A 25,515-nucleotide genomic window follows, 5' to 3' on the forward strand; every position below is an offset into this window, starting at 1 on the left:
AGGCTTTTTACCTATCTGTCTATGTGAATGACCCTTTTCAAATATGTTTTTCGGAAAAAGTACATCCGCATCCAGTGACACCTACAGTCTCACGTTGACATGGCGGTCGGACAGTAGCATTGATTTTGGACCTGTTCGGATAGAGTTTAGTTTCATATTTAGTTACTGGGTGTCCAAGGTGGTCCACACAGCTAAAAAGGTTGGGAACTGCTGACAGATTGGTAATATAGTGGAGTTTTGGACTGTCTTAAATAACTTTTTATTGGGCAATTACTTCTATTTCATTGAAGGGTATATTCATAGCAAAACGTAAATGTAACATTTTAGGTTAATGTATTGAGTTGGTCCGTAAGTTCATAGCATTTCTCCGTAAGTTTAATAAGCACAACAAATACGCAAAACAGAGACTCTAGTCATAACAATACATTCTCCTCCATTATTTGCAACACTCCGCCAATGCTTGGGTAACTTTTTGCCTCTGAGAATGTAGAAATCATGTGGTTTTGAGGCGAAGAACTCACCAAGTCATGTTGGGAGTGCACTATCATTTGGAACGGAAGTTACTTGAAGGTTGCTCTATAGAGTGTGAAAAGGTGAATAAAGTGGATGTGGAATGACTTCCCAACCCAACTTCTGTATAGTGTTTTTGGTCAGTCTAGCAGAACGTGGGCGGGTGTTACCGTAGAGTAGTATCACTTCGTGCAAATCTTCCTGGGATTACGTCTGCACAATGTCTCAGTTGTTTACAATAAATGTCAGCATTGATGGCTACACCTGGGGGAAGCAATTCGTAATACATCACATCATCACTGTTTTGCGTGATGCATAACATTATCATTTGTGGATGTGTGCAGGTTTCTGTATGGGGAGTTGCTGCTTTGTTTGGCTCAATCATTACTTTCTTTTCCTTACATTAGCATAAACATACCATTTCTCATCACCAGCAACGATACAGAAAAGGAATGGTTGTTCATGAGACAACTGATGACGACCAACCAGAGATGCACATATGGCCATCTACTGATTTTTGAGACTATGGCTTAGAGCATGCGGTACTCATTCTTCTCTTTGTTGAACCTTTGCAATTACATGCAAATGTCACAAAATGGTGAAAAGAGCACAGTTCATCACATTTCCCAATTCTCAAGTGCACTGATATGGATAAATGTGGGTTATTATACTTCAATGGTCTTCATCAAACCCCAAAGGTCTTCTTGAACATGAAGAGTGACTAATGTCAAAACTATCCTCCTTAAAACGAGGATATCATTTGCTTGCTGTGCTCTGTTGAATGGCATTATCCCCATACACAGCACAAACATTTCTGGCTGCCGGCTTTCGCTGCTGTCACCCCTCTATTAAACTCAAACAAAAGCGTACGTTGGAAACATTCTGCTCCCTCCACTTGGCATTCCATTTTCTAGCATAAACAGTTCCATTAATTATCTCCACATAACAAAACGACAATATGTAAACTCAAAGAGCAACAGTGAACTACAAATAAAAGATGACAATAACTAAATGCAAAACAAAAAGGCCACAAACTTATTAACCAAACTAATATAATTAAAATTAAAACTGTAATACAGTAATGTAATGCCATTTCACTATTTTGAGCTTAAATTACGTTACATGTATGTCTCTGTTTCCTTCCCAAATCTCCATGGGATCACTGCAAGACGACTAGTGTAATGTAATATAAAGAACAAAGTCTTTACTAATTATTACAGTAATGGGAATTTTTGATTGGAATACAACAAACGACTGGCAGTGGAGGAGACATCCACTAGTGTTCACAGTGAAGTTTTCTGTGTAAGGCAGACATATAAAAAGGAGGATCCACCACATTGAAACACTCATTCTTCTTAGGAACTGGCAGACCAAACAAGCAGCCAGGCATTTTATTATTGTGTTTCAACTCATTGCTCTGAAAGAGGATGAGAATTTTAAGAATCTATTTATCACTATTTTTATGTGCATTTCTGATTGACAGTATCTTTAACGTGATTTATGGTTTACCCCCAAAATCACTGTTCATCATTTTTTTCTTCAATACCTCTCCCCACCCCTGCCACAGGCTACAATAATGATGAACAATCAACCAGCCATAATTTGGCAAATTTTTTTCTTAATTCTTTGAGTGGATACCCTTTGCCTCACTTCAATAATCCATTACCATAGAGAAGAAACTTGTATTCACCATCTATCTGTGTATAGTGTGAACTTTTTCTCTGTGTATTCATATCTGAACCTGCTGGTTCACATTTCTCAGGCAGAACTATGGAACCACCCAACACAAATATGAAAGGCAGCACTAATTCTGTTAAGTGTACAAACATAAAATATGTGGCTGGCTTTCCTGTATTCTAAGCCAACAATTTGGGTATTAAGTTACACGAGCTGGCGACTACTATGTAAGGCTGCTCCAGTAGAAATATGGACATCTGTTGACTGTCTAATATTGGTCTTGAGATAAGTAGGGAAATTAATTTCCTTAAAATAGTGGAGTATACTCAGATTTCTCCATTGCTTTTGGGTACTGTAAGCACTTTCAAAAGCAGTTAGCATGTATACCATAATCAAAAAGGCACAAGGAAGTAGAGTAATGCATGTCCAAATGTTCTCAAGTGATTCCTTGTATTGCTGTAATCTAAACCATGGTACTGGAAAACACTATCCAACTCTTTGAAATGGATGAATGAGAAGATACCAGACTTTAGGCGTGATATGCCAGTAATTCATTTATACACAAAGTATATCAATAGAATAACCTGTGTATAATTTCTCAGCCACTCCTCCATCATTTACTTCCTTTGTGGCAGCAGGAGCAGCAGCCTTAAGCTTGTTGAGTTTCTCTTGTTTCTTGAGCTGCTTTTTCTCACGTTTTGAGAGCTTCCGCCTGAAGCTCGAACCACCCTCCTGGAAGCCCACAGCAGGTACCTGCAAAGTATTGCACGCAACTGTCAAAGCACAGTGTTAAAACACTAGCAATATTTAATTATGCATTTAGTGTGTTAATTTTACCTGGGAAGATTAGAGCCTTTACGCTCCCTCTTAACTCTTTACCAGCCATTCTTTAGTAAGTTCTCTTTAATAAATAGCCTTAGAAAATACTAGCTCAATCACAATCAAGACACAAATAATTAAATGACAATAGTGACACAGAAAAAAATATATTTAATGCTTTCTCTTCTTCACAACCTCTTTCATTGAATTCATATTTCAAAAAAAATTGATTCCCTTTAAACAATGACCAAATGCACCTCAAGCCAGCCACGACAATGGAAGTTCTGGTATCACGAGATACAGTACTGAAATACAATAAGAGAAAACTGTGTGGCTCAGTGGGTAAACATGGTAGGAAGTTGCAGCAGAACAATACAACAGACATTGGTCAGTTTGCTAGTTATGTGTTATGAATCTTATTGCTGTTGCACCTACTAATATAAATACACAATGGACAATACCAATGGAGATACAGCTAGTGTTTCTGGTAATAACATGTTACTAAATCTCTAAGTTAAACTGTCACATGTACAATAATGCAATCATCTATTCCTATGGCCTATCTGGCATTACTGTGATTTTTAACTCTTTATTGAGTATCTTTCCCTACATCTAGAGGTTTTACAGTATATAGTTTCAGATATTTTTCGGTAGATTCATAATAAATATTTCCAAAAATTTATGTGCATATCTAATCACAATGAAGAAGCATAAAAAACTTTTCATCATTCAAGGGACATTCACAGTTTACTATAGGGTTGTTAAAGATCTACAACAGACTTTCACCACAGTAGACCAGGATCAATCCATGTCTGGTTATTACAATTATTGCCAGTTACATGTCTGAAAAAATAATAACTGTACAGAATGATTACAAATTTCCATTACCCCCTACATATTACATAAATGTTAATGAACTGTTTCTTATTGTTGCAGGTGCCAATATATGTATATGAAAATTATGGCTGCTGAGTCCAGTTACTCCATGGAGGAACACAATGTAATGAGTACATAGGTTCACAAATGACCCAGCACATGCAAATCAACAATACATAGTCAGCATGACTTCAGTGCAAGGTTTCAGAAACCTTCCCCACCAAAATGGACGTACTTTTTGGTGAGAAAGTGGTTGCACAAAAAGTGAGCTTAACTCAGGACAATCATGAATACAACTGGAAACTTGTGGAGGCTGCAACATCTATAGAACATTCACCAAAAAATTCCATTCATAAACGATCACAGGAATTTGGAGTTCTGTACTTGGAATTACAAGAACTTGAAGCTAAATGTATTTAAACCTTCATTTGTAAAAAAAAAAAAAAAAAAACTGAGTTGTCATGACTTTGAAACATGTCATCAGGCTTGTGGACAAATGCTCAATGTCCTTACAATTCTTCCTCCAAGGGGGAAGTGTTTTTCTTGGATGAAGGTGCAGCGTATCACAGTGCAAAACTGAGAAACATTTGCTTGTGGAGTAAAGAAACTCAACATTTTAATTAAAAACTTGAACACAACTCACCACATGCCATGATCTGGGCTGCAATATCTGTAAAACTCTTGGTACATTCATATTTCTTTGATAGTGCTGTGAATCACATTGTGTATTTCACAATGTTATGTAATTGGTTTATTCCACAATTGTAAGACCAGGGACTGCTCAGTCGTGTATGGTTCTAACAGGATAGAGGACTAGCCCATTATACCACTGCCGCTAGAGACTATCTCACTGACATATTTCCTGGACTGGACATAGTTCTGTCCACCTGCCTGCACCTTTGGACTGGCAACTCCAAATTTCTGACCTGCCATCTTTCAACAATGCATTATGGAGGTTTGTCAAACAGAAGGTTGCCGCCACACATTAGGAGACAGTTGACAAACTTAAGGATGCTGTTTGATGTGCACTTACTGCCATCCCATCAGCAAATGTTGAGGAGACTTTCACATAGCACATGGAAGAGAATCATACTCTATTATGACAATGATGGTATACATGCAGACACTCTAGAATAAATAATAAAATATAGTCACATTACTTCAAAGTTGTCCTCTGACATAACTGCACATTAAAACGATGCAACCCTCCATGAATACGTGAACATGCAATAGGTGGTAACGGGCTCTCTACTTTAACCTTGTGCCTTCTTTTATGTTGTTACAATGATCTCCAAGCCTCCACTTTAAAGTTACAGTTAAATTATTCTCAGCAGGCTGTGAAGCTACTGTAAATGACTTCAGATGTAGAAGAGCTTCCTATTGCTGTCTCCCACATGACAGAGCCAGCAGAGCTCTCAAAATAACACGAGTGGCATGTTACTGGACTGAACTTGAGTAAGAGTGCAGGTGTAATGTTATCAAGCATTGTGAAGTGAAATTAAGGCTCTCAATGACCTTACGCTGCAATCTTTGGATGAGAGGTGCTATTTTTTTCATAAAACATTGTTAAACTACCATCATTATTAAATGTTTTGTTGGAGGGTCATAAGAACTCTTTAAGAGGAAAGAGCTAGTGTGGCTTCTAACTGTATTACAGATCAAATTAAAGAGCCAACAGCATCAGGACAACTACACAAAATAAAAAGACAGGGATGTACCCAAGTGATAATACTGAATAGATTTTATGGGGAAGAGTCATTTCACTATTTTGTGGCCATCAAAATCCTCTTTATGTTAAAATCTTTCTTTTGTCACATGTTTAATTAATATTTAGTTTGTAGATGTTAAGTGAACTAATCGTTATCATATTCTACGCAGGGAATATTTCATGTTCATGACTTTCTGCTCGTTGTATCTTGAAAAGAAAAACTGAACTGTAGGTAGCAACAATCCCATAAAGAAAGATCAGAATCAACTTTAATTTATGAGCAGACTTTCAGTTCCAAAATACACACATTACTTTCTTCTTAGTTGTGCTCTAATTCCATAACAGACATAAATGAAGCAGTCTAGCAGTCAAATTATTTTCTTAATTTAAACCACAAATGTCTGTTACCACCTCTTCTTATTCCTGATTGGATAGGTGTTTAATGTGAATACTTATCATTCTTATCAACTGCCATATTTCAAGACAGAACAGTCCGACATTTAAAATGAGAATGTATTTCAGCTCATTAACAACAGGAAATTTGAATTGGAATATACTACATAGTTTGAAAATTCATGTACGCATACTATACAACTTCTCTGCACACAGCTGACCTAGGCACGATGTTTTGGATTCAATATTCAGATGATAAATGATAATTTATGACAAATTACATGTGCTGAATAACATAAATTGAAATAAGTAATTCATGCAACAACTTACATAAAAAATGAATTATATTTAGAATAAGATAGTAATCCTCGCGGACAAGAGGCCCTAATAGAGAATTTTCACCTGAAAGTTAAGAATACTGAAAACTTATTAAATTTTTATACATACCCATGTAAAGTGTGTCCTACCTTATTCACTAAAATTTCCACAGCAGCAAATCCAGAAAAAGTACAAATAAGACTTAAGTAGTGTATTAGAATCTAAATTATTCACATAAATGCTAATTTTAACATAAGCAAGTCATACACAATTGCAGTTTTTCCATATCTGTGCTTCAAATTTACATTTAATGATGTGTATCTTATGCAAGTAGTAGTATGGATTACTTATAAAACATATTTTCTGAGTGTACAAATGACAGTGATTTTGGAAATGGACGCCTTACATTTGTTTTGTCATCAATTCTTCTGAGGAGGAATCGGCCTTCTCTGTCATCGATGTGCCAGTTGAGTTGTACCAACAGAGGTTTCTCATCCATTCCCAACCTCCTCTCTTCTGTAACAAAAATCACATTATCGCAATAAACAGTTTAAGATCTAATGAATTTATTCCTTCAGTGAGTTATGTACATGATTTTATTCATCCTTTTTCATAAATGCAATTCATTTCCATAATTTTATAGAAGTTAAATAAAGGAAAACGAATTAATTCTTTGTAGTAACACAATATAATGCCATAGGTGGCCAAAGAAACCAATATGAAGTGCATTTTGTATAAAACAGAGTAACACACAGTCAAAGTTGACTGAATCTCCTCCTCTGGAACCATGACTTCCTTCTCTGGAATGAGGAGAGGATTAGTCATAGTAACTACTCAACAATTACACACAACACCTATCTACATTAAGATGAACATGTTTCCTTTCCTTGTTTCTCATCCTCCCAAAGAGGATAAAGTCAGCAGGACAAACAAATTCAACAATACACCAATGATGATACTGAATACTGTAGCACAATTAACAGAAAATTGATGACCATGAGAAGCAAATATAAATCTATACTCGAAACATGTTCATTCTCAGTCAGCCACATTCAACAAAGCCATTTTTAGGCATGTGCAACTGCACAGGGTTCCAAAATTTCGGGGACGGAAAAATGCTGTCATCGAATAATTACTTTTTAACTATAATTTTAATGTGTGTTGTATTAGCTTACGCATTCAACCATTCGAGGGCAAGGTATTGACAAATTTGTCTATATCTTACTAACTTTGTATTTTATTATTAATCCTTTATAATACCTTCCATTTAAGAGCACATTGATCTCATAGATTACACTATTAAGTAGCTCTCGATGTAATCACATAGCTAACGAGCTCTCGTGTGGCGTGTTGTTCAATTCTTCATCCATTCATGATTATGTTGGCATCATACACAACACAACATTGCTCCACGTGGTTGTCAACTTAAAACTAAGGTATGTAATTGAAGTACTAACTGGTCATAGTGAAGTTGTTTCTGTCATTTTTTATATAAAGATAACACGTTCGGGTTTCAACACTCTACATCAAAGATTTATTTATTTACTTATTTATTTATTCCTAGTTCACAGTAGTTGTATGGATGGAAGATCTATGTTATGTGGTGCTGTATATTGAAAGAAAACTGAAGAAAATAGACAGGGAAAGGGTAAACTCTTACAGAAAATATCACCCCTGGAATCATATATTAGTAATAAAAGTAAAAGTGAAATGCATAGCTCTGATCACTCCGGTGAAGTTGCAGTTAAAAACAGTAACAATGAATAGCGAGCTCTGGAAGTATAGTTAAATTACATTTCTAAATGGTAAACAGAATGTGGAAGTTGTAACTTTCAGAGTTCCAGAAGGATGTCAAGAATCTACATGCCCTAACACAGATGATTTTCCTGTTCCCGATAACAACACATTTTATTGAGAAAACACTGACCAGACACTGGAGTATTCATTTAAAAAAATGATATTAATCAAAACAGAAATATTGGTTTTTCTAGGTCTTCACAGCGATATGCTAACAGATCGCAGTGATTTCTGAGCAAAAACAGTTTCACAGAGTTTTGGTGAATTGGGAAATTATCAGTAGTAAATATATTGAATATTATCCTAGCCAAGGATCATTGTTCTCTGTATGAACACTGTAAAGTACTAAGTGGTGCATCTCAATTTACAACATCTGGTTTCAGTGATTGGAGCTATGATGGAATACGAATAGCTGAACACGAAAATTTGAACTTTCACAGAGCCTGCTTCTCAGGACAGAAAAAAACAGAGGAAAACATTAGGTATATAATTGACAAGAAGTTGCTCGCCCCCAGCATGAACATGAAATTACATATTGGCAGAATGTGCTAAAAGGAGTTGTTTCTGTAGTTAAGGCGCTAGCCTCTACAGGTCTTGCATTTCATGGCGACAAAGAAGTGTTTGACTCTGTGAAAAATGGCAATTTCATGGTGTGTCTGTAATTAAATCCTAAGTATTATTGTTTTTTTTGGCTGACAATATAGCGAGGTTTGTTAATCCTGGAAAAGAAGTTACTTCATCCTTGCTCTCAGCAACGTATGAAGATTTAATACATCTTATGAGGACAGTCCCCCATGAACCATGGACCTTGCCGTTGGTGGGGAGGCTTGCGTGCCTCAGCGATACAGATGGCCGTACCGTAGGTGCAACCACAACGGAGGGGTATCTGTTGAGAGGCCAGACAAACGTGTGGTTCCTGAAGAGGGGCAGCAGCCTTTTCAGTAGTTGCAGGGGCAACAGTCTGGATGATTGACTGATCTGGCCTTGCAACATTAACCAAAACGGCCTTGCTGTGCTGGTACTGCGAACGGCTGAAAGCAAGGGGAAACTACAGCCGTAATTTTTCCCGAGGACATGCAGCTTTACTGTATGATTAAATGATGATGGCATCCTCTTGGGTAAAATATTCCGGAGGTAAAATAGTCCCCCATTCGGATCTCCGGGCGGGGACTACTCAGGAGGATGTCGTTATCAGGAGAAAGAAAACTGGCGTTCTACGGATCGGAGCGTGGAATGTCAGATCCCTTAATCGGGCAGGTAGGTTAGAAAATTTAAAAAGGGAAATGGATAGGTTAAAGTTAGATATAGTGGGAATTAGTGAAGTTCGGTGGCAGGAGGAACAAGACTTCTGGTCAGGTGACTACAGGGTTATAAACACAAAATCAAATAGGGGTAATGCAGGAGTAGGTTTAATAATGAATAGGAAAATAGGAATGCGGGTAAGCTACTACAAACAGCATAGTGAACGCATTATTGTGGCCAAGATAGATACGAAGCCCACACCTACTACAGTAGTACAAGTTTATATGCCAACTAGCTCTTCAGATGATGAAGAAATTGAAGAAATGTACGATGAAATAAAAGAAATTATTCAGATAGTGAAGGGAGACGAAAATTTAATAGTAATGGGTGACTGGAATTCGAGTGTAGGAAAAGGGAGAGAAGGAAACATAGTAGGTGAATATGGATTGGGGCTAAGAAATGAAAGAGGAAGCCGCCTAGTAGAATTTTGCACAGAGCACAGCTTAATCATAGCTAACACTTGGTTTAAGAATCATGAAAGAAGGTTGTATACGTGGAAGAACCCTGGAGATACTAAAAGGTATCAGATAGATTAGATAATGGTAAGACAGAGATTTAGGAACCAGGTTTTAAGTTGTAAGACATTTCCAGGGGCAGATGTGGACTCTGACCACAATCTATTGGTTATGACCTGTAGATTAAAACTGAAGAAACTGCAAAAATGTGGGAAATTAAGGAGATGGGACCTGGATAAACTGAAAGAACCAGAGGTTGTACAGAGTTTCAGAGAGAGCATAAGGGAACAATTGACAGGAATAGGGGAAAGAAATACAGTAGAAGAAGAATGGGTAGCTCTGAGGGATGTAGTAGTGAAGGCAGCAGAGGATAAAGTAGGTACAAAGACGAGGGCTGCTAGAAATCCTTGGGTAACAGAAGAAATATTGAATTTAATTGATGAAAGGAGAAAATATAAAAATGCAGTAAATGAAGCAGGCAAAAAGGAATACAAACGTCTCAAAAATGAGATCGACAGGAAGTGCAAAATGGCTAAACAGGGATGGCTAGAGGACAAATGTAAGGATGTAGAAGCTTATCTCACTAGGGGTAAGATAGATACTGCCTACAGGAAAATTAAAGAGACCTTTGGAGAGAAGAGAACCACGTGTATGAATATCAAGAGCTCAGATGGCAGCCCAGTTCTAAGCAAAGAAGCGAAGGCAGAAAGGTGGAAGGAGTATATAGAAGGTTTATACAAGGGCGATGTACTTGAGGACAATATTATGGAAATAGAAGAGGATGTAGATGAAGACGAAATGGGAGATACGATACTGCGTGAAGAGTTTGACAGAGCACTGAAAGACCTGAGTCGAAACAAGGCCCCCGGAGTAGACAACATTCCATTAGAACTACTGACGGCCTTGGGAGAGCCAGTCATGACAAAACTCTACCAGCTGGTGAGCAAGATGTATGAGACAGGCGAAATACCCTCAGACTTCAAGAAGAATATAATAATTCCAATCCCAAAGAAAGCAGGTGCTGACAGATGTGAAAATTACCGAACTATCAGTTTAATAAGCCACGGCTGCAAAATACTAACGCGAATTCTTTACAGACGAATGGAAAAACTGGTAGATGCAGACCTCGGGGAGGATCAGTTTGGATTCCGTCGAAATGTTGGAACACGTGAGGCAATACTGACCTTACGACTTATCTTAGAAGAAAGATTAAGAAAAGGCAAACCTACGTTTCTAGCATTTGTAGACTTAGAGAAAGCTTTTGACAATGTTGACTGGAATACTCTTTTTCAAATTCTAAAGGTGGCAGGGGTAAAATACAGGGAGCGAAAGGCTATTTATAATTTGTACAGAAACCAGATGGCAGTAATAAGAGTCGATGGGCATGAAAGGGAAGCAGTGGTTGGGAAAGGAGTGAGACAGGGTTGTAGCCTCTCCCCGATGTTATTCAATCTGTATATTGAGCAAGCAGTAAAGGAAACAAAAGAAAAATTTGGAGTAGGTATTAAAATTCATGGAGACGAAGTAAAAACTTTGAGGTTCGCCGATGACATTGTAATTCTGTCAGAGACGGCAAAGGACTTGGAAGAGCAGTTGAACGGAATGGACAGTGTCTTGAAAGGAGGATATAAGATGAACATTAACAAAAGCAAAACGAGGATAATGGAATGTAGTCAAATTAAATCGGGTGATGCTGAGGGAATTAGATTAGGAAATGAGACACTTAAAGTAGTAAAGGAGTTTTGCTATTTAGGAAGTAAAATAACTGATGATGGTCGAAGTAGAGAGGATATAAAATGTAGACTGGCAATGGCAAGGAAAGCGTTTCTGAAGAAGAGAAATTTGTTAACATCGAATATAGATTTATGTATCAGGAAGTCGTTTCTGAAAGTATTTGTTTGGAGTGTAGCCATGTATGGAAGTGAAACATGGACGATAACTAGTTTGGACAAGAAGAGAATAGAAGCTTTCGAAATGTGGTGCTACAGAAGAATACTGAAGATAAGGTGGATAGATCACGTAACTAATGAGGAGGTATTGAATAGGATTGGGGAGAAGAGAAGTTTGTGGCACAACTTGACTAGAAGAAGGGATCGGTTGGTAGGACATGTTTTGAGGCATCAAGGGATCACAAATTTAGCATTGGAGGGCAGCGTGGAGGGTAAAAATCGTAGAGGGAGACCGAGAGATGAGTACACTAAGCAGATTCAGAAGGATGTAGGTTGCAGTAGGTACTGGGAGATGAAGAAGCTTGCACAGGATAGAGTAGCATGGAGAGCTGCATCAAACCAGTCTCAGGACTGAAGACAACAACAACAACAACATGAGGACAGAGACCCAAAAATAGGTAATGAAGTTATTTCTACCAAATATTTGTCAGTCACAGTAGATGCCAGAATATATATACATGAAATCAATTCCACCTCCTTCAACTACTAAGACTCAAAAAAGGAAACATCCAGTTAAATGCAAGAGATTCTTTGATGAAACATGTCACTCAGAAGAAGAACCAAAAAAGGGCCAGAAGAAGCCACAGAATTGAACTACGTTGAGATCTGAAGACAAATGTATAATCTTTCAATACGACATTTTCAAACTATAGAGGTAGAGTTACAGAGAATATTTCTTTCAAATATTATTGAACTAGAAGCTGTTTAAATTTTAAAACTTACAACCATGTATAATTCTGATATGGGTAAGAACTTTGATGATTTGATGAAGAATATGTACATTTTGAAACATATCTGTTGTCTGTGAAGAAAGGAGGCAGTGAAAAGCTGTCTTTCCTTCCATTTCTCTGTAGAGAATTAGTTTAAAAAAAGTTGGCAATGTCTGCCCAATAGTGTACACAGCACTCAAGATTTAAAACTGTATTCTAGCAACAAACTGTTCTGCTGTTAGGTTCTTTTCTGCTTTAAAATGTACCTTGAAGTACCTAGGGACAGCAGAAAATCAAGACTGGTCAATCTAGGAGCAATAGCCATAGAACCAGGCATGACAGTCAATCAGGATTTTGAGGAAGTGATAAATGGATTTGCAAATATGAAAGTGAGAAGGAAGTCATTCCTCCGAGTTCATTAAATTTCGGAGAAGGTCAACCAAATGACATCTTGTATTCTGGAGTGACTACCTTTCATGTTATGCGAAGTAACTGGGTATCTAACTGTAGTGATTTTCTTTATTGTTTTTGACTATTTAACACGAATATGTGTTTTGGGTTGTATGTTGTTTAAATACTTCAATAAAGCTTCAAACTGAAGTTAATGCTTACACAGCTTTATTGTCAGTAGTCTGGAAACGAATAGCAATGATGAAGTTTAGGAGCGGGACATAAAATAAATTACTGCACATGGGCATCACACATTCTAAACATGATCCATCATATTTGTAATAAATAATGAGCATGGCATTTGTTCCATCAGGTCAACATGGGTTACTTAAATGGAACTTTCATAATGTACGTAGTTGCTGTATGCAACAGGTACATATTTCACAGGTTTCTAGAAAGAGTAGCACCAACTGCCACTCGAACTGGGTCAAAGTACATGCGCTGTAGGTGTAACACATATAAGTTGCTCCAATGGTCACTGTACAATAAGGTTATGTAAGTTTGGAACGTAATGAGAGATATCAAATCTTGTAATTAGTCTGGCTTTAGTGAAAGAATTCACTTGGCATTGTGATGGTCATACTTCCATTTGATAAGCTACTACTGTTAGCAGGTAGCTTGCATATGGTGTTAACTAACCTCCATTCTCATGGATCTCATAAAGCGCATACTCAGGAACAGAGAGCATGCGCATATCTGGCCGGAACTTCTCGACCAGGGTCTCGATGACGGCCTGCGTGGTGGCATCGGATGCGACACGGATGCACTTTGTGGCTACCTTCTGCCCAGAATCCTGGAAGTAGAACCGCATCACCCCGTGGAACTCCAGGTCCTGAAACACAAGGTCAAGTGTCTCAGCCCCATACACCATGGACCAATCAAAAGGAAAGCTTCTTGTTTTATGAGAGTTTGCCATTGCCTAGACACTTAATGTTTGTCTTTAAGAATGGTTGATTTGTTATTTTGTACAGGTGGAAACAACTGCCACAGCAGGATTAAGAGAGTATTTGCAAAAGGAAGAACAAAGCAGTAAGCAATCTTAGTGACACATTCTATAGATGCAACAGCTATATATGTTTGTGAAAACAGTCCTCCACTAGCAAAGAGAGGATGATGGTTATGTTTGGGTTAACGTTTGCACAATTAATACAACATTCTCAATAACTGATAATGAAGTACGATCACTTAAAAGTATGTATTAAATTAGGATTTCTGTTGACAATATTTATGTGAGATTTTGAGTTTTGCAGTCATGTTTTACTATGCTTTTCTCTCCTATGCATCTGTAAATGTTTGTCAACAAATTTTGATTTGTTATGGATAACACAAAGACTGCCAAACATGTTGTAGGAAGGCATATAGATACAAATGAAGGCTAGACTCATTAAATACTCCCAAGGGTTTGCCTTTGTTATGCGACCTACAAATCATGAATAAAAGACTGAATGTATGTTGCTGAAAAAGAGAGCAGTTAGGCTTAGGAAACCCTTCAAAGTGCTATCAACTTGTTGGGAAGATATCAGGGAGAAGAATGATTTGTAACCAGTGAGCAATATGCTTGTGAATCAATCAACAGGTGACTGCCACAAACAATAGACATGAAAGCTCCTTCATTACAGGGATATGTGCTGCTTAGTAATTATGACTTTCTTCATAAACAACACAACTTACCAAACACAGTAAAGTTAGTGCCAACATTTCCTTAATGTCCTCTGTCTGTCAACAGCTTTACACGTACCAACAAAATTTTTCTCTTAAAGAAAACCATGTATTAATGAAAAGTCATACAACGCATGTGTGCCTTTTATATCTTTCTTCTTCTTCCTTTTGCCATTTTTCCCATGGGGCCATCATTGTCATATTGTATGAGGCAATGTTAGTGGTAGCCTTTGGATGGAAGCCCATCTACATCTACATCCATACTCCGCAAGCGACGTGACGGTGTGTGACGGAGGGTACCTTGAGAACCTCTATCGGTTCTCCCTTCTATTCCAGTCTCGTATTGTTCGTGGAAAGTAAGATTGTCAGTATGCCTCTGTGTGGGCTCTATCCTCTCTGATTTTATCCTCATGGTCTCTTCGCGAGATATATGTAGGAGGGAGCAATATACTGATCAACTCCTTGGTGAAGGTATGTTCTCTAAACTTCAACAAAAGCCCGTACCGAGCTACTGAGCGTTTCTCCTGCAGAGTCTTCCACTGGAGTTTATCTATGCTGCCCTCCGTTTGATCTGCTCTCTCTCTTCTATCAACCCTATCTGGTACGGATCCGACACTGCTGAGCAGTATTTAAGCAGTGGGCGAACAAGCGTACTGTAACCTACTTCCTTCGTTTTCGGATTACATTTCCTTAGGATTCTTCCAATGAATATCAGTCTGGCATCTGATTTACCGACAATCAACTTTGTATGATCATTGGATTTTAAATCGCTCCTAATGCCTACTCCCAGATAATTTATGGAATTAACTGCTTCCAGTTGCTGGCCTGCTATTTTGTAGCTAAATGATAAGGGATCTATCTTTCTATGTATTCGCAGCACATTACGCTTGTCTACATTGAGATTCAATTGCCATTCCCTGCACCATGCGTCAATTCGCTGCAGATCCTCCTGTATTTCAGTACCATTTTCCATTGTTACAACCTCTCGATATACCACAGCATCATCCGCAAAAATTCTCAGTGAACTTCCGATGTTATCCACAAGGTCATTTATGTATATTGTGAATAGCAACGGTCCTATGACACCCCCCTGCGGCACACCTGAAATCACTCTTCATAAGACTTCTCTCCATTGAGAATGACATGCTGCGTTCTGTTACCTAGGAACTCTTCAATCCAATCACACAATTGGTCTGATAGTCCATACGCTCTTACTTTATTCATTAAACGACTGTGGGGAACTGTATCGAACGCCTTGCGGAAGTCAAGAAACACCCTATCTGGCTGGCCTTCCTGGCGCCACCACTAGCCCTGTTCGTAATCTGCGTACCAATCTGACTGCGGCTAGAGCAAATCTGAAAACGTTTTGTGAATTTTGCGTAGCGTGTATCTGAACCCGGACGTGGGTGCCAGCGCCGTATTTATCTAGCTGGTTGTGGAAAACTGCCAAAAAACTACATCCACGACTGGCCAGCTTGCCCTTGTCGTTAATCGACGCAGATCGGATAGGCGACAGGCCAGCATCCTCGTATCGCGGGTGAGGCGCTTTAACGCGCTAGGCTAACCAGACGAGTCAATGTGTGACTCACATAATAAGTATGAAATTTCATTTACTTGTCACAGAGTTCCGATTTACGTCGTTCTTTCGTACCAACAACAACAATTATTATTATTATTATTATTTTCAACAACGGGTGGTATCTGTGTCAAAAACATTAAGAGCGAGCCAGGTTAATTACTCCCGATGTATAAAGCAGGCTTTAATAATGATTTATGATATGCGAAACTGCATACATTTGATTTTCTACTATATACACGCAAGTACACGCTAACCTTTCTTACGTGTATCGCGTCTTCGACTAGCTTACCTCCCTATTATAGGTCTACGAAACTATCCTATCTAATTTCTACCTAAAACGCTGCTGTAGTTCAGAATCTCGTACACACTTTGTCAAAGATATAACTATTAAGAATTATTAGATTATCACTCTTTTCAGTATACTAATGGTAATTAGGGTTATCGGCTACAAAAGAGAGTTAAGGCAGACATTAAAAGAGCTCAAAATTTTGTTGAAATTTCTCCTCCTGTTACTCGTGCCTTGTTAGGGATCTTACTTACAGTTCTTTTTGGTTTTCCCTTTTGATCTTTACGACTAGTGTTTAGAACCAAAAGATAGGAATAGTCTTCATTGACACATGTCGTGTTTTATTTCCGTGGGAGAAGTATAATAAAGAAGTTCGTTTTATTCGAGGTGGTCGTTGCGTGCGGGGGCAGATACGTCAGCGATATGGCGGTGTGCGCAGTAGGAGAGACTGACGTGTGCAACTGCAGCAATACGAGGGGGAGTTGTGCCGGCGCATACAGAAGAGTGGGGACCTGTAGACTTGGCGAGGGTGTGAGGGAGAAGGCTGAGACGCTAAGAGGGTGACGGCTGAGAGGAACCAGGGCACGCGGCCATGCCGACTGTCAAGTGGGGCAGCCCAGTCAGGGGCAAAAAGCCCCGCTGCGGGAACACTTTCTGCCCACGGCGGGGAGAGGCGCGTCGGTTTCGAGCCAGCACGACCAATATTACGATTAAGGTCGCTTACCACAAACCTGCATTCACTTTCTGACGTGAAAACGTGTATTTGTTCGTCTATTCTTGTTTGATAAAATACCCTCAGATTTCAATCGCTAATAACTACGAGGCCAGTAATGCGTAAACAATGGTTGCGCTCTGTACCTGTTTGTCGCGCAGTATTTGATCTGCCTGTCACGTCTTCGTACTAGTGAACTGTTAATAATTAGGTTTGTGTACATTTATATATTAGTGTAGCAGGGCAAAGTGTTTACCCAGGCTATTATTTCGGGTTTCATTGTGAAGAGCACTACTAGAATCCGAGACAGTTGGGCAAAGTGTTTACCCAGGCTATTATTTCGGGTTTCATTGTGAAGAGCACTACTAGAATCCGAGACAGTAAAAACACTCTCCGGAATAATGGTGAAAGTCGATGTTAAACTGAGAACTATAAAATAATGAAAGATGTCGTCGCAAAAAGCTTGGAAATATGCTCGGAATGATAGAATACGCAAGTCAGATGAAATCATGCGTCACAAAGAATACATAAGGCCTAAAAAGTCAAGTGCCGAGCGAATGCGACAGCGTCGAAAGGAAAACGGGGAAAATCTGCGCAAAAAGATTACGTAGGTGACCTGTTGGGCAATACAGATGCCAGCGACATTCCAAATTGTGATTATCTAAAACGTAACCATTTTAGTACTCTGTGTAACCACTGTATTAATGTGACTGATAATTAGACATTAATAAGCAACACTTCGTACGATTTAGCCCCGACGTTTTCCATGATAATTCTGTGGCGCGGGCCCCATCTGCGCACACGGACTTTCTTTAATGTTGTATATTCCGACAAGACAACTGCGACTGTGTTCAGAAAAGCTGATGTTCCGTATGTAACCTGCCACCAATTGCTTTATGATGTTTCAGTTTTTCATTAACTCAGTAAGCAATTCTTTATCCACTGCAGGCACTTCATGAGAGGCTGAGTATTGTCAGTAACTTTTATATTTTTTACCAAGGGTAGCTGGTCGATGGGATACTGGCGCTGCTGAAACTATACAAGATACGTACTCTACTGGTCACTGTAGACCGCAAGGAGGACGGCACTATATTGAGGTACGCTCTCTATTTCACTTGCGTTATACTCACAGATGTATTGTGCGTCGACTTCACCCTCGTCAAAGCCGAGTTTTTAATAGTTAAAACTTAAACTTCAGTCATGTTTCATTGGTATTCTGTGTCAAGACTGTAAACCCAATTTCCCTGGATCAACTGTCGTTAGAGTTTAGAGTTTAGCAGTATTTGTTTTTTTTTTTTTTTTTGTTATTTTAGCGGAGTCTTAATGTGTCGCTGTTTCTGTCAGTACTTCACTTTGCAGGTGAATTCATGATACGTGATTGTTTCGTTCCTTTGCATAATGTAGGTTCTGTCAGTTTCTTTACTTTGTAGGGGCCATATGCCAGCGCAGAAATTGTGTTGTGTTACGTTCGTATGCAGATCGACATTACTACTTTTCATACAGTTACTTTTTTTTATAACAGTTCGCACTGAACAAGTATACTGAGCTTGAAATTATTGGTTTGCTTATTTATCTGATTATGAATGAGATCTGTTTTCACACAAAAAGGATTCTTTTCAGTCAGTTTACGTAAGTGATGTGTCTTTAGGCTCAGTAGCACATTTAGATTGCTAGTCCAACATTCCCAGATTTGCATTCACGATAACACACACACACACACACACACACACACACACACACAAAGAAAGTGAAGGCTACTCACACATTCCAACAAATCCAACTCTTCATTCGCCTTCCCGAACACGGATTCAAAGTGTTTGTTCCTTTCCATATCACGTCTTAGTATTATCCCTAAATACGATGTAACCTGCACCTGCTCAAGATGTTCAGAACTAATTTTGTAACCGGATACTATCGAGTTCTCTCTCTTTGCTGATATTTAAAAAGACCTTCAATTAATTATGCCTAATGAAAATTTTTCGTTAAGTCTTGCTGCATTTCCTTATGATCTTCCAAAAACGGCACTTTGGATTTAGTTATATTTATATAGATTCTACCGAATTATGAACACGAATAGAAAACTGTGTTGTTATTTGCTTGCTTAGCTATCATAGATCCGCAGGTTGGTTTGAGCGCCACTGTGTTTATCACGCGTGCTCCTACTGGAGATGGTATGCCACTGACTTCCTCCGACCCTCGAAGTTACTTAGCGGTTGGAGGGCGACCTACAGTTTAACGCGCATGTCTATGGTGCCATTTTCACACTAAGAAACACTGTTAGAGACTAAAGAAGCAACATGAAAATCCTTTGTCTGACCGGGAATCGGAATCCAACGATCTGGATCCGTCGTCTGTCACTTTATCTGCAGGCCGCGGTGACTGAGCGGTTCTAGGCGCTTCAGTCCGGAACCGAGCGACTGTTACGGTCGCAGGTTCGAATCCTGCCTCGGGCATGGATGTGTGTGATGTCCTTAGGCTAGTTAGGTTTAAGTAGTTCTAAGTTCTAGGGGACTGATGACCTCCGATATTAAGTCCCACAGTGCTCAGAGCCACTTGAACCACTATCTGCATCACTGTTTAAAATCGTAAGTCTTAGTGTGCTGCGTGCCAGATATTTGATTGATTGTGACAGAATAATGCTAATTTTTCGTAGTTCCCCAAATCATTTAGGGCAAATGCAGATGTAATTACTTGAAGAAGGAAACGTTCCTCATTCCATTTCAATGCGAGCAGCTGTTGCTCCTGTAATGACCTTGTCGTCGACGGGGTCTTACAAGTCTATTACAAGGTCACCTTCTTTACTTCATAAAGTTGTGACGAAAGCGCAGGGGTTACAGGAACAACTGTGACGATGTCAAATGAAGAGGAAAGACGGGCCAACCTGTGGCACGATCCCAGTTGCAGATTGCCTTTCTAACGTCTTCCGAGGACAACTAAGACCTGATTTTCAACATTTCATATAGCTATTGCGCGAAAGTTAAAATTTAAAATGCTCCCATTATCTACTCATTAAGAGCTACTACCTTATGTTGAATGCTTAACACAACCAAGCATTAACGTCAGAAAATTTAAATCTGTGTTGAGTCAACGTAACTCACGGCGCGCAAAGTACTAGACTATATTCAGCTAGTATTTGAAAATGAGAACACTTACTAACTTCCGGCAAATTTCACCCATAATTTCAAACTTTTCCGAGAAACTGTTGCTTGTTGACACCCCCCCCCCCCCCCCCCACCCAGGCAGAGACACACACACACACACACACACACACACACACACACACACCACAGTCAAAATGATGTTACGAAATCAGTTTATCGCTTAGTACGTTTTCGCCTTTCAGACAGTATTCACAGATACCACTGAATGTACTTGCAAACTCATATCACTATGCGATATACAGTCCGGGAGTTATGAGCTTTTATACATGGAAGTCTGATTACTTAAAAATCGGTGGCGTGGGATCAGCAGTGTTCTCAAAAAGGCACCTTGGGCTGGCAAAATCGTATGAAACCTGGCTCGAGGGAGAATAAATACACTACTGGCCATTAAAACTGCTACACCAAGAAGAAATGAACGTCATAAACGGGTATTCATTGGACAAATACATTATACTAGAACTGACATGTGATTACATTTTCACGCAATTTGGGTGCATAGATCCTGAGAAAGCAGTACCCAGAACAGCCACCTCTGGCCCTAATAATGACCTCGATACGCACGGGCATTGATCAAACAGAGCTTGGATTGTGCGTACAGGTACAGCTGCCCATTTAGCTTCAACACGATACCACAGTTTAAGATTTTCTGTATCCAGAACGGCCCGCACAGAACCTGCAACATGCGTCGTGCATTGTCCTGTTGAAATGTAGGGTTTCGCTGGGATTGAATGAAGGGTAGAGCGACGGGTCTTAACACATCTGAAATGTAACGTCCACTATTCGAAGTGCCGTCAATGCGAACAAGACGTGACCGATATGTGTAATCAATTGCACCCCATACCATCACGCCAGGTGGTATGCCAGTGTGACGATGACGAATACACGCTTCCAATGTGCGTTCACCGCGATGTTGCCAAACACGGATGCGACCATCATGATGCTGTAAACAGAACCTGGACTCATACAAAAAAAAATGATGTTTTGCCATTCGTGCACCCAGATTCGTCGTTGAGTACACAATCGGAGGCGCTCCTGTCCGTGATGCAGCGTCAAGGGTAACCGCAGCCACGGTCTCCGAGCTGATAGTCCATGCTGCTGCAAAGGTCGACGAACTGTTCGTGCATATGGTTGTTGTCTTGCAAACGTCCTCATCTGCTGACTCAGGGATCGAGACGTGGCAGCACGATCCGTTACAGCCATGTGGATAAGATGCCTGTCATCTCGACTTGCTAGTGATGCCAGGCCGTTGGAATCCAGCACGGCGTTCCGTATTACCCCCCTGAACCCACCGATTCCATATTCTGCTAACAGTCGTTGGATCTCGACCAACGCGAGCAGCAATGTCGCGATACGATAAACCGCAATCGCGATAGGCTACAATCCAACCTATATCGAGGTCGGAAACGTGATGGTACGCATTTCTCCTTACACGAAGCATCACAACAACGTTTCAACAGGAAACGCCGGCCAACTACTGTTTGTGTATGAGAAATTGATTGGAAACTTTTCTCATGTCAGCACACTGTAGTTGTCGCCACCGGCGGCAACGTTGTGTGAATGCTCTGAAAAGCTAATGATTTGCATATCGCAGCATGTTCTTCCTGTCGGTTAAATTTCGCGTCTGTAGCACGTCACCTACGTGGTGCAGCAATGCCTTCTAACTGCTTTGTGTGACGGCGGCCGGGCGCCAGTTTCGGCTAGAACCAGGATCCGGCTGGCGGCTGTACCTGCCAAAGCACGGCTCGGCGTCTGGAGGTGGCGACACTGTCCAGGCGCCGCGGCTGCAGCCGGCCTGGGAAATTCCTGCGGGCCCCGCGATACGGACCAGGCGTTGTATACAAACACGTGCTGCGTCAATGGGCGCCTTGTGTAGGCCGCCCGCCGCACGCACTAGCGCTATTTTCGAAGAGCGAAAGTGATTACGGTGGCCGAGGTGGTGGGGGGAGTAAACTGCAGCCAACAGGTTCCTGCGCGGGGAACGGAGGGCAGAGGCGCGAAAGCTTTGATCCCAGCCCAGCAGACGCTCGGTCGACGGAGGAGCGTGGGGCGAGCTGATCGCAATAAAAGTCACGTCGGAGCATAGACGGTAACAGATACACGTTGGGTGGTAGGCATTTTACACGCGAGTCACAACCGTCAGTTTTGGTACGGTGCCCACGTACTTCCCACGTTAATTATTTTCAGCGCTACTGGCTCTTCGGTAGTGTTTGAAGAATGATAGGAACACCAAAATGCATTTCCAACAGGCTTTCGCAACTGCTGGAAGGTATTTGGCTGGCATACTCTTTCTTCCCTCTGCAGGTGATGCGTTACGGCCTATCGCTGTCAACGAACGACGTAAATAGGTAGGCACGGGCTCCCAGAGTTTGTCGTCCTGTTGACCACGAAGTCATTACAGGCAGTGCACGAGCTCCAATTAAACGGGGAAAAAGACAGGAAACTGGCCGTATCCTTTCCAAGGAATCATCCCAGCAGAGCCGGATGCTGTGGCCGAGCGGTTCTAGGCGCTTCAGTCCGGAACTGCGCTGCTGCTCCGGTCGCAGGTTCGAATCCTGCCTCGGGCATGGATGTGTGTGAGGTCCTTAGGTTTAAGAATTTCTAAGTCTAGGGGACTGATGACCTCAGTGGTTAAGTCCCATAGTGCTTAGAGCCATTTGAACCATCCCAGCATTAGCCCATCCGGGTATAGGGAAACCGCGAAAAAAAAACGAGAGGCATCATGAAGTTTTAACTATCATTTCGAATACAATTATGAAGTCCGAAACTTAATTTTTTGGCATCTGTCAACAGTCCTGACACACATCGAAATACGCACGGCGTTAGAAGATCCAGGACAACACAGGTAGTCCATGTCTACAGCGGAGTTCCGATGCAGTAATTCGTCCAGACAAGTTCTTTTAAGAGAGAAGCTGCCAAGTAGCCCTAGGTATGCAACTACCCGATCGGCACACTTGCGATGCCAATTGCCTTACTGCAAGCGCCTAGCACTACTTCGAACGTTTTCTCCGTAAAGGCACACTTTTTAAACTCTCAGTACATGCGAGCAGGTACCACCGAGGGTATTGCCGAACTGGGGGCCGTTAGAGGAAATCTTCGCCATTGTATTCACGCACGAGTCAGTGTTGACCCACCGGTGATCCCGCCAGAGGAGGATGTGAGACAGGAGGACTGAGAAACCGTTTGCTGCTTCCAGATGGCGTTTCGGATTTCGTCGAATGGTATTGAACGGTCCCTAGCATTTACACCCTGTTCACCAGAGCAAAAATTGCAGTCGCACTGTACTCCAATTGAGCGGGATCATTTCAATGATGGTGCTAGCAAATGGTTCAAATGCCTCTGAGCACTATGATATTTAACTTCTGAGGTCATCAGTCGCCTAGAACGTAGAACTAATTAAACCTAACTAACCTAAGGACATCACACACATCCATGCCCGAGGCAGGATTTGAACCTGCGACCGTAGCGGTCGCTCGTTTCCAGACTGTAGCGCCTAGAACCGATCGGCCACACCGGCAGGCATGGTGCTAGCCCATGATGTCCTTAGAGATTAACTGAACCGCCAGTGAGAGGTCAGCAGTATCAAAGATCGTCAAGAACGTCTTCGTGTTGCTCACCGCACTACAACCGTCGTTTCCGACCGTTAAATGCTTTGGAATCAATGTCCCAATGGGTGTTTTACTGACGCCCTTTATGCCATCCCCTGAAGCCTCTCGTGTCGATTCCGAGCGGAGGTGTGCTTGTGGGTAAGAGGGGTTGGGTGGCGACCTTCCCATCTTGCGATAGGTCCACGGTGATGATGTTCAGCACTGTTGTTAAATATGGAGCCAATACGACATCATTTACCTACCTATACACCAGATGAACTTCTGAGATTTGGCCTTTTTCTCAAGTGTCGACACCTCGCTGCCTGAAGCGTTGATGTCACAGGGCGCCACGCTTTGGCACCATTACAGAAGAAGGTTGTAGCCACCTTCGAACCAAATTTCAAACTTCTGCGTCGTAGATTAGTGAGTTTTGTGAAGCGCACAGTTTTCCATTTTTGAACATCTGAAGCACGTTGCCTGTCTTTGCACCACTCTGACATCTTACCAAGGACTAAGTTAATATTTGTGCTGCTATTTCAGAGAGTATTTCATCACATCCTCTGTGAAAAGTCTGTGGTCACTGTTAATCTTGTTTGCCAGGCCATTAACATACTACACACTATCCTCAAGTTACTTCTATTTCTTTCGAAGATTTTCCATTAGAGATAACAAGCTGCGCCTTCATTACGACGAAATATTCAGTCGTCACTCGTTTGAAGCACAGTACACCGCGCACGCCACATCGCAGCTCTGCCAGGACAGAAACCACGGTATTGAGGGCGTCCAGAGTCCAGCTGGAGTCGCTGAGTAACGGACGGCTGGAGGCAGCGACCTCTTCTCCCCGGCAGGTAAGTCGGCCGCTGGATGCCGTCCAGCAGGGCGGAAAGGGAGCCTGCAGACCGCACTGACCGCAGGCGATGGGGGCAGAGCGTGCGTGGCGTGGGAACGCCCTCCTTGCCCAGACACTGCACTCCTACAACCAAAGTACCGCGGAGTGAACGCGCCAGGCGGACAGGAGGCAGAACCTTGCAATCGCGGACCCAGGTTCGGTTCTGGGAGGGGCCAAGAACCACAGTGAGTTACAGTCTCCCCTCCCACCTCAGAAACTACCTTGTCGTCACCCGAACCTTTAATCTGACACAAGTATAATTATAGTAATAAAAAACTCTGTCTACACCGTCTACAGGCCCCAAGTGGCCTTTCGGGACCATCCGACCGCCGTGTCATCCTCAGAGGAGAATGCGGATAGAACGGGCGTGGGGTCAGCACACCGCTCTCCCGGTCGTTATGATGGTTTTCTTTAACCGGAGCCGCTACTATTCGGTCGAGTACCTCCTCAATTGGCATCACGAGGCTGAGTGCAACCCGAAAAATGGCAACAGCGCATGATGGCCTGGATGGTCACCCATCCAAGTGCCGCCCATGCCCGACAGCGCTTAACTTCGGTGTTCTGACGGGAACCGGTGTATCCACTGCGGCAAGGCTGTTCCCCATAATTATAGTGATAATAACAACAATTTAATCTTTAAAAGGTTATGGCCGCATTCTCAGAATGAACGATAATAAGCAA

The 25,515-nt window shown here is 41.2% G+C and overlaps 1 protein-coding gene and 1 pseudogene across 14 annotated transcripts in view; both read right to left on the bottom strand.

Moving 5' to 3' along the window:
* LOC126284122 (afadin) overlaps window positions 1-25,515 on the bottom strand; it is a 995,168-nt gene that overhangs the window by 401,373 nt on the left and 568,280 nt on the right. For 10 of the 14 annotated variants that reach the window (XM_049982822.1, XM_049982819.1, XM_049982827.1 and 7 more), the window contains 3 exons: window positions 13,604-13,796; window positions 6,708-6,817; window positions 2,772-2,940 (listed from right to left, as the gene is read on the bottom strand). In XM_049982822.1, coding sequence (XP_049838779.1) covers window positions 2,772-2,940; window positions 6,708-6,817; window positions 13,604-13,796 — 472 coding nt within the window. The remainder of the gene's footprint in view (window positions 1-2,771; window positions 2,941-6,707; window positions 6,818-13,603; window positions 13,797-25,515) is intronic. The other 4 variants (XM_049982823.1, XM_049982820.1, XM_049982814.1 and 1 more) reach the window with 1 other exon arrangement.
* On the bottom strand, window positions 25,319-25,436 carry LOC126285674 (5S ribosomal RNA; annotated as a pseudogene).

The sequence above is a fragment of the Schistocerca gregaria genome, chromosome 8 (assembly GCF_023897955.1).
Source record: "Schistocerca gregaria isolate iqSchGreg1 chromosome 8, iqSchGreg1.2, whole genome shotgun sequence".
NCBI classification, from domain to species: domain Eukaryota; kingdom Metazoa; phylum Arthropoda; class Insecta; order Orthoptera; family Acrididae; genus Schistocerca; species Schistocerca gregaria.